Source organism: Gossypium raimondii, chromosome 4 (genome assembly GCF_025698545.1).
Source record: "Gossypium raimondii isolate GPD5lz chromosome 4, ASM2569854v1, whole genome shotgun sequence".
NCBI classification, from domain to species: Eukaryota; Viridiplantae; Streptophyta; class Magnoliopsida; order Malvales; family Malvaceae; genus Gossypium; species Gossypium raimondii.
In genome coordinates this window covers 33778823-33789185 of record NC_068568.1, presented here as the reverse complement: position 1 = coordinate 33789185, position 10363 = coordinate 33778823, and the positions used below count along the sequence as shown (strand labels likewise).

Genomic DNA, 10363 nt, shown 5'->3' with positions numbered 1-10363 from the left:
AGTAAAGGGTGAGAAATAAAAGTTTAGGGGAAAAATAAAAAGTTTTGGGGAGTAAAATTTTGGAGGGAAAATATTAAAAAAAAATTAGAGGGGGGAGGGTTTGAGATAGATGGGAGGTGGGATGGGAAGGGAATAAAAGTTTTAGGGGAAAAGTGGGAGGGAGTAAAAATTTTGGGAAAAAATAAAAGGTTTCGAGGGTTTTTGGGAGTAAAATTTTGAGAAAAAATAAATGGGAGAGTAAAATTTTGGTGGGAAATAGATTTTGGGTAGATTTGGGGGTTGAGAGGGGAGGAGAGTAAAAGTTTTGAGGGGAAAGTGGAAAGGAGTAAAAGTTTTGAGGGAAAAGTAAAAAGGTTTGGGAGTTTGGGGTAAAAATGTAAAATATTATATTCGAATTATTCGAATTATTCGAGTTATTCGAATTCGAAAACTCAACTCGATTCTAACTCGAAATTTGAAAAAAAATTCGAGTTGATTCGAATAACTCGATTAACTCGAATAATTCGATTCGTTTAACTCGAATTTTAAATTTTTTTTCAATTTTTTTGAGTTGAATCGAGTTTTGCTCACCCCTAGTATTAGGTAAGATTGTTTTGGCTCATGTCTGGCTTGTTCCGACCCAAATATGCAACAAAAAAAAACTTATTGTTTTTTATTGTTTTGTTGTTATTGTCTTGTTGTTTTTCACTATTTTGCTACTATTTCACTATTATATTGCTATTATTTTATTGTTATTGTATAACTCTTATTTTATTATTAATTTTGTTACTATTTTAGAGGCATTTGTCTGTTAAGTTACACCTATCTTAGTATTATTTAAGTATACATATTTTTTTTAAAAAATTCAATTTATTGGGAAACATTTATTTTAATATTTTTTAGTATTTTTGATGTATTATAATTTTAAAAAATAATACAAAAAAATTAATACGATCAGGCCGGATCCGAGTTTTAGTATTTTTATCCAAACCAGGCTTGGACAAAATGTTAAGCACATTTTTCAGGTCAGATTGAGCCTGAGCCTAACAAACAGGTCTAAAATTTTGATTGGACTTGGCCCAACCCATGAACACCTCTAATTCTGCACAATGCATGAATTGCATAAAAAAATTCATATTGCTGACTGACAAAAATAGAGAAATCTTTTTTAATCTTATTGGTTGGACTTCAAGAATATACATCATATTTATAGAACCGTAATCACATAAGAAAAAAAGAAGGAAAGATATATAATATGTTCTTAAATATATGCCTAAAAGATATCTCTTAATAATAATATCCTAACATGAATATATTAAAAGGTTTGTGTTGTTATTTAATTTTTACTACTATAATATTTGAATCGTTAAATAAGTAAATATTTATTTCAAAATGTTATTTACACTGATTACAGTAATTAAAATACAATATTTAAAAAATTAATTAAAATAACCGCTTAAAAATGACATTAGAATTTAGTGTATAAAAGTACAAGTGACCAAAATAATATTTTAATATTCTTTATATTATTGGATTTGTTGTTTAAATATTTTTATTATTTATAAATTTTATAAATATTTTACTAAAATATTTGGTTAAATAAATTTACTTTAAAGGAAAATTTATCATACTTATAAATACAAAATTTTTAATCAATTAAAAACTTTTATTGAATGAATTTATATAACCGATATCTATAATATAATATAAGTACGAGTATGAAAAAGCTTTTAAATTGACTAATATGATTTTTTCATTATATTATTAAATTTACTTTTATAAAGAATATTATTTATAAGATTTATCGTATTTATAAATAAAAATTCGAATTTAACTTAGATAAATTTAATTGATAAATAAATTATCTTACTTATAAATAAAAATTATAAGAATTATAGAATTTTATTAAATAAAAAGTTTTATTAACATGATGAAAATAATTTATTGATAGCAAGATAAATTTGTATTTTTAATGTATTTATTTTTGGCTAATTATTGGATAAAATGCTATTAAATTTAGATTTTTCTTATCAGGAATAAAGTTGAATAAAGTTGGTGTACTGAATTCAAACTCTTACAAAAAAAGGGGGCTAAATTGAAACAAAAAGTAAAGAGGAGGGCTTGATTAAAAGATTGAAGATTCAAAGATGACTAGATAATGATTGAAGGGTTGAAGATTTTTTTTAAAAGTGGCTGGATCAAGATTGAAGGTTTTTTTATATTATTACAACTCTATAATTAATTTAAATTCTAGTTTAAATTTGATTTCTTTTAATTTTGAATTATTTAGTGATAATATTTAGAATTATTTAGTAATAATATTTAGGAAAATCTAGCTAAATTTTAACACTAAAAGTAATATACCTAGTGGCTTCGTGGAATAATCAAATTCCTTATTTTCTTTCTCCTTCCTGCGATTTTGTTCTTTCAATTTTTTTTTCTTTTACTTTCAACTTTAAGTCTAATTATCTTCCAATGCCCTTTCCTTTCCCACTTTTCATGATTCCATTTAAACCCTTTATTATGATTTTTTTCATGATTAATTAAACTTTTTTTTAGCTTTAGCCCGGAAATTGCTCCAACAAAATAATCGTGAGATACAAACCCGCTCAAAAAACCTCTCAATGCAGTATTTTCTATCTCTTCGGTATATGGGATAGTACAAATTTATCCTTTAAAGTTGATTCAGTTCAATTCAAAAAGTGCACGTTGAGTTGGAGTTGTTTGACATACAGTTGGGAAGTCGAATCGGTTGTGCTATGTTAGAATTCCCGCGAACAAATTGGAGTGTCTAGGTGGGAAAAGCCAGTTGGATTCTCTCAAAAGAGATAAAGATTGGATTTAAACGACCCACGCGGTTGAGGCCGTTGATTCGAGTTGGGCTTTTCAGATCGTAAGGCTGTCGAAATCTTAAATTGCGTACACATGTATTGTAGTTAGAAATTTGGCAAGAATCAATTTGCAGGTTGTACCGGGATTGACTACATAAAGAAAAGTTGGCGATTGGGACGTTCTTGGCCGCTATAGCCAGCTTATTGCTTAGAAGGGAAAATCTATTTCAAGGATCGATTTAGGATTGAAGTACACCGAGACTAAGGCTAAGCTTAAAAAAATTATTTTATTTATCCATTTATTTTTACATTTTCGAATATGTTTTTATTTTATTTTTCGTATTTTCTTATCTTAATCAATTTAAACCCCCATTTTTATTTTTAGCATTTCTACACACAGATTGTGGGCACGACTGTGACCGCGACAACGATTTTGGTCACGAAAAAAAGCGAAATTAGATAGTCAGTCCCTGTGGATTCGACCTTACTGGTCTATACTGCTAATTACTGTTATTTAGTCGTAAGAATTTATATTTGATGGTTTCGACGCCCACCATTTATATATATTGAAAATGATAAAAATGTAGAAATTTGTTTATTATTAAAAAAATTAATTATTTTCAACAATTTCACTGATTATTTTGTTGTATTATTATGTTTGACTGAAAATGCCAAAGGGTGGGTTTGGATGCGTTTAGTTTACTTTTTGTCTCACGCTACAGTATCGCTACAATATCTAATCTCACCGCCACCGCTGTTTTTACACTAACTGCAAGTAAACGCACCGCCCATCCAAACTCACCCAAAGTCTATTTGCTATTATTTAATATCGCGTGTTTCTAAAGTAAAAAAAGGAAATTGTTATGTAGATGTTTGACTATACATATTTTCGTGTTTTAATTATTCAATTTTACAAATTAAATACAAAGTTGGAACTCAAATCTTAATTTTCAATTTCACATTTTTTTTATTCTCTGAAACAAAATCATTTAAATATGGTCTCCCCATCTCAAATCCATCTCCTCTCAACTTACTAGTGGCATTTTTATAAATATTTTGAAATAAACGTATTTACTTCCAATCTGATTCTGACCCGACCTAGTTATTTTTCAAAATTCATCCTCTCCGCCCGTCCTGAACTCAATGGATCGGATAGATCGAAACTCGTCAAATTGATTGAATCGAGTATTTTCTTTTTAAGCATATTCAATTCGATGCAATAATAAATCCTGAGTTCAATGTCCTTTATAACAAACAAGTGCACCGAGGTTAACATGATCAATGCATTTTCGAAGTTTGAATAAAATAAGAATCAAATATGATATTATTCAAGCTCCAATTCTTTTTAAGTAAATATATTTTAATATTAAAACATTTATAATTCTTATTCAAAATATGGACTATTTTCTAATATTCAGGGATCAATTTGATAGAATTTGTAAATATGAAGAATTAAATTTATTATATTGTTTAGAATTAAGACAAAATTGATAGAATTTAAAAGGTTTGAAAACTAACAATTAAACATTACAATTTAATCATTTTACATCTATGTTTAAAGCCTATTAATTTAAAACCAATAATGATCATTTTAAAAATTTTAACGACTTTATAAATTGATATATAAACTAATTAAATCAAATTTTCATTATAAGAAAAAGTAGTTAGAAATCTGAAGGATCGAATGCTTGAAATGTTTCCAAAGGTTTTCTTCCTTTTACTTGCCAAATAGCCTTTTTCTTTCTTTAATTTTAGCTTATATAGTTTAATTAGGTGTTAATTAATTTTAATTAATAAAGTTATGATTTAATTAACTTAAACCTCTTTTTAACCAACATTAGTGGATTCTTCCATTATACTCCACTAGTTTAATTTCCATTTTGGTTCCTTGGCTAATTGTAATTTAAGTATTTAAATCTTTGGTCAATTAAAATCTATGACGATAAGACTTTTACAATTTAGTTTCTATAGCTTAATTAAGTAATTAATAGACAAAATTAAAGAACCAAACTTTAATATTTTTTATATCAATATTTAATATTTACGAATTCAATTTATGAAATTGAGATTCCGAAATCACCTTTTCCAATACCACTGAAAGTCGAGCTGTTGAAATACATGACTTTAATGACATGTTCAAGCTATGATTGGTGTCTTATTTGCGCACTACTAAACAAGTAGAATTGATGGATGGAACTACAAGTGTTAAGGACATGATTCTAACCATGTGTTTGAATGTGGTTGTTTTAAGCTTAGATGGTGTTTATTACATGATTTTAGTGTCTTATAATGTCATGTGGTTGTTTTAAGCTTAGATGGTGTTTATTACATGATTTTAGTGTCTTATAATGTTTGGAGATGATTTGATATTGTTTTTAGGGTCATTTTTGGGTCTTGAAAAACTTTTATTGATACAATTGGTCAAATGTATCAATTCAAGTAAGTCAGTAGCAAAAAATAAACAATAGTAGAGACTACTACCAATACAAGTGTGTCAGAACAGGATTCCTCCCCTATTTTGACCTTTGAAGACCCGAACTTGATCCCAACCATTCCCGAACACTAAAAACCCAATGAAAATGTTTCTAATGCGTTTTAAAGCTTTTTTAAGAATGTAGACCTATAAATTAAAAAAAAAATTATAAAAATGACCCCATTTCAAAATTAATTATGAGAATAACCTAATTTCTACAGTAAAATTAGATGCCGTCACTTTCCCAAGTGACACCACCCTAAAAATCTCCCTAATCATGCTTTAATCATTATAAAAATTAAAATAAAAATAAAAAATGAATTTTTTATACTGTTACCTAACAAATTCTAACAAATTGACGGCACCAAACTGAAGCAAGGCAAAATGTTCAAAACCTGATCAAGTAATTACCTTTTTAGATTTGCTGAAAAAAATTGTTTTACTCATATTCAACGGCTCCACACCACTTTTCTTCACATAAGAGAGAGATTCAATCACTATATGACTATGAAAACTCGGTATGCATACAAACATAATCTTCTTTCCATTCACACAATGTTCTAGTCATATCAAGCATGTTACGAATTTAGACCTATGATAATAGTTAAATAATTAGGACGGTAAGAAAGTAAATAAATAACATGGCACAGCAAGAGTATAACAGAAAAACAAACTAGTTTTGACTGTATATAAATGTTTGATAGAACACATTCAAGCAGAAAAGCCCAGGACCAGACCTAAAACTCCTGAGCTGATTGCCATAAATAATGGGAACACAAGACACCATTCAAAGTTTATAATTACTCTCACAGACGGCAGACTCTGAAAAACACAAAAGCCTCACCACCGTCGATCAAGAACCCAGTTCTGTGAACAACATCCTCGACAAGATGGTGATGACTTAAAACTATTACCATCAAAACACACAACTAATCGTCCAATGATGGCTGACCCACTAATGAGAAGCAATGTTTTATTGTAGTAACCATAAAATAGTTTGGTTGGATCAACTGAAACCCGCACGGTTCACTTCCCACCCTTCTTGGCAGCAGACTTCGTCACCTTGGCTCCAGATGGATCTTTCTTCTCCACGCTCTTGATAACGCCGACAGCAACAGTCTGCCTCATGTCCCTCACAGCAAAACGACCCAGTGGGGGATACTCAGAGAATGTTTCCACAACCATGGGTTTGGTGGGAATCATCTTAACAAATCCTGCATCACCATTCTTCAAGAACTTGGGTTCCTTCTCAAGCTCCTTACCAGATCGCCTGTCAATCTTGGTCACCAACTCTGCAAACTTGACCGCAATGTGGGAGGTGTGGCAGTCAAGGACAGGTGCATATCCATTTCCAATCTGCCCTGGGTGGTTCATGATGATGACTTGGGAAGTGAAATTAGCTGCCTCCTTGGCGGGATCATCCTTTGAGTTCGAAGCAACATATCCTCGCTTCAGATCCTTCACAGCAACATTCTTGACATTGAAGCCAACATTGTCACCTGGAAGAGCCTCAGGAAGAGACTCATGGTGCATCTCAACAGACTTAACTTCAGTGGTCAATCCAGAGGGACCAAAGGTTACAACCATACCAGGCTTGAGGATACCAGTTTCAACACGACCCACAGGGACAGTTCCAATACCTCCAATCTTGTACACATCCTGAAGTGGAAGACGGAGTGGCTTGTCAGAGGGTCTCTTGGGCTCATTGATCTGGTCAAGAGCCTCGAGAAGAGTTGGACCCTTGTACCAATCAAGGTTGGTGGACCTTTCAATCATGTTGTCACCCTCAAAACCGGAGATGGGGACAAAAGGAATCTTCTCAGGGTTGTAACCAACCTTCTTCAAGTAGGAAGACACTTCCTTCACAATTTCATCATACCTAGCCTTTGAATATTTGGGGGTTGTGGCATCCATCTGTAAATGAAATAAATAGATATGTCATGCATAAGAATAATTACTAATTACAAGGCAACCAATTAGAAACTACTGAACATAAAAGCCTGAATGCAACGGCCTACCTTGTTGCAGCAGCAAATCATTTGCTTGACACCGAGAGTGAAAGCAAGCAGAGCATGCTCACGGGTCTGTCCATCCTTGGAAATACCTGCCTCAAAACCTCCAGTGGTAGAGTCAATGATAAGTACAGCACAATCGGCCTGGGAGGTACCAGTAATCATGTTCTTGATAAAGTCACGATGTCCAGGGGCATCGATGACAGTGCAGTAATATTTGGTGGTCTCAAACTTCCACAAGGCAATATCAATGGTAATACCACGTTCGCGCTCAGCCTTCAACTTGTCAAGCACCCAAGCATACTTGAATGACCTCTTGTTCATCTCAGCAGCTTCCTTCTCAAACCTTTCAATGACACGCTTGTCAATACCTCCAAGCTTGTAGATCAAGTGGCCAGTGGTGGTTGACTTTCCAGAGTCGACATGGCCAATTACGACAATGTTAATGTGAGTCTTTTCCTTGCCCATTCTGCAGTATTAGCTTCAAGCTGCACCAACATATATATAGTTAAACCAGAATCCCATGCATAAACAATCAGTAAAAAGGGTAGCCAGAAAAACAATGAACATGTTTACCCTGCATCCCAAAATTTAAAAAAAATGAACAAATTAACACAACACGATACTTAAGCTAGTTTTATGTTTAAAATTCAACAGAATAAACCATAACATCAATTCTAATAGCATAGTTCCTACTTCATGCTTTAGAAGCAAAAATTAAGTAGCATATCTATTTTTCGCCCTTACTTTTCTACAATTTTTAAGCATCAACTTTTTTTTTTGCAATGATTTAAGCATTAACTTTTATTGAACGAACAACTAAAGATACTATGATTTTACATTTGAATAGAAACGATTACAGCAAAGTTCTCAAAATGGACCAAGAAAACGCATTGATATCATAGTCTCCAAATTTAAAAAAAATAAAAGTTGGTCAGAGATTGACTCACTTAAACAATATGCACAAATCCAGAAATAATTATTCATATGAACGAAAACAAATCTACAGCCAAAAGAATCAATACAACGATCATAATAAACGACAATTTCTCTCAAAAGCTCAACTCAGATCTCCAAATTATTATCATACGATAAATCTAACAACAGTATTACAGAAAAAAAATCTCATCAGGAGAAAAAGAAGACAAAAATCAAAAGAGAGATCTAAATTACATCGAAATTAATATAAAAAGTTAAGCCAGGCGAATAAAAAACAGAGCAAATAAAAATATGAAAGAATGGATTGAATAAATTAGATCTGAGAATGGAACCTTTGGAATAGAAGCGATCTAAAGCTGAAATCGTGGCGGCAAAGCAGAAGAGAGATAATAATAGTAAGAGAGGTGATAGGGTTTTACAAGTAAGCTGCTCTCTCGTTCATTTTTATAGTCAGGTTTTAGCTTCTTTCTTTTTATTCCTAAAATGTCCTTTTTCAGATTTGTTTTGACAGATACGTCCTTCGGTTTCTTAATAGGGGCGTCGAGGTTTAATTTTCACGTATGTGGAGTATGATGTTGATGTGGTTGAAACGGACGTTTTTTTATTGGTAAGTGTAGTTACGCGCTTGTCTTGTGAGTGGGAGTTATTTGCTTTAGGTTTGGGTTGGGCCTGGGAATGGACACCAGCCATTGGCAGGCGTTTTGTCTGCACAAATTGCAATTGCAAACAAAAGGCCGTCTCATCGACTGGGATGTACCTGAGCAGCAGGAGATGAGAGATGAGCCACAGGTATTCCTTATTTGCTGGTGGGATCCATGTCAGGTTATTCCTTAAGGATCCCAATTTTCCTTTTACAAATCCCAAATAATTTTAATTAAATCGTTTTTTTACATTTTTAATATTTTTTCACAAACTTACTTTTTTAATTTCTAATATTTTTACAACTTTTAATAATTCTTTTACATTTTTAATAATTATTTGCAATTTCTTAATATTTTAATTAATTCTTTTATAATTCAAAATAAAATGTTACAACTTTTTAATAATTTTTATTATCTTTAAAATTTTTGAGTCTCTTAATGGCTGGTCAATACTTGATCAATGGTTACATCATCAATCAATGATGGACACGTGACATGGTCTGATTGGTTGAGTTTCTTTTTATACCGTTAACTTTTAGGTGTCAAAATGGATAACGAAGTAAAGTTCAAATGTCAAAATGGGACAAAAAAAAGTTTAGGTAGTAAAATAGGAAAATGGGTATAATTCAGGTAAATCATTAATAAAGCCTAAAAATTGATATAAAAGTTAAATGTAGATTTAGCTAAAATAGAAAAGTGCTAAAATTTTGAAATCTTAGATTCAAATATCATGATTCTCATTTACATGCATATTTTTTTTCTAGATTTATCAAAACATGAAACACATATAAATACTCTCAATGGGGTGTCTAGTGAGTTGAGACTCGGTTGATGAATGACATCAACTTAATCAAAATTCTATTTTAGTCACTTACTTATTGAAATTTGATATTTTACTCCTCATCAATTAAATCATTAATGGAAAGATGATGCGACCTTTTTTGTAAGTGTAATAATAAATTTACCCTAAAACATTTACAAATTCTATTAATTTGATCTTAACTTTTAAAAATTAAAAAATTTAATCCTTAATTTTACACGTTCAACAATAAATCAACAAAATTTGAGAATGTGAAATATCACTTGTAACAGCCCGATTTTGGGCCTAATCAAAATAGTGGTTTTGGGGCCACTAATCTGACGAGGAAAAATTTAATATTCTTATATTTTTATGATCTAAAGACGTACAGAATGATTTTTTGAAAATTTTGTTCGAAAATTTTGACGTTTGGGCACTCAATTTAGTCGAAAGGACTAAATTGTAAAAAAGTGCAAAACTTGAGTTCTAGAAGTAAAGGTGTCTAACTGCTATGAAATTTTAAATTGGAGGTCCTAAAAAAGTAATTATGCCATTGGTTAATTTTTTGGACAAAAATGGGCATGAAATAGGTGAAATAGAATATTTTTAAGTTAAGGGCATTTTAGTAATTTGGTGATTAAATGAATTAAAAAGCCAAATTAAAAGCCAATTTTTTCTCATCTTCAACC

The 10363-nt window shown here is 31.1% G+C and overlaps 1 protein-coding gene across 1 annotated transcript; it reads right to left on the bottom strand.

Annotated features, from left to right (window-relative positions):
* Positions 1–5941: 5941 nt before the first annotated feature.
* On the bottom strand, positions 5942–8733 carry LOC105779861 (elongation factor 1-alpha). The gene is made up of 3 exons (XM_012603818.2): positions 8567–8733; positions 7302–7783; positions 5942–7197 (listed from the first exon to the last, which is right to left on the bottom strand). Exons 2-3 carry the CDS (start codon positions 7761–7763, stop codon positions 6310–6312), a joined length of 1350 nt encoding a protein of 449 aa, XP_012459272.1. The 5' UTR covers positions 7764–7783; positions 8567–8733; the 3' UTR covers positions 5942–6309.
* Positions 8734–10363: the final 1630 nt, after the last annotated feature.

Bases quoted from the DNA above. Each gene is read 5' to 3' on its own strand.
- LOC105779861 (XM_012603818.2), bottom strand. From the start codon at position 7,763: ATGGGCAAGGAAAAGACTCACATTAACATTGTCGTAATTGGCCATGTC. The intron at 7,198-7,301 runs GTAGGCCGTTGC...TTTCATTTACAG, and splicing joins TGATTTGCTGCTGCAACAAG to ATGGATGCCACAACCCCCAA.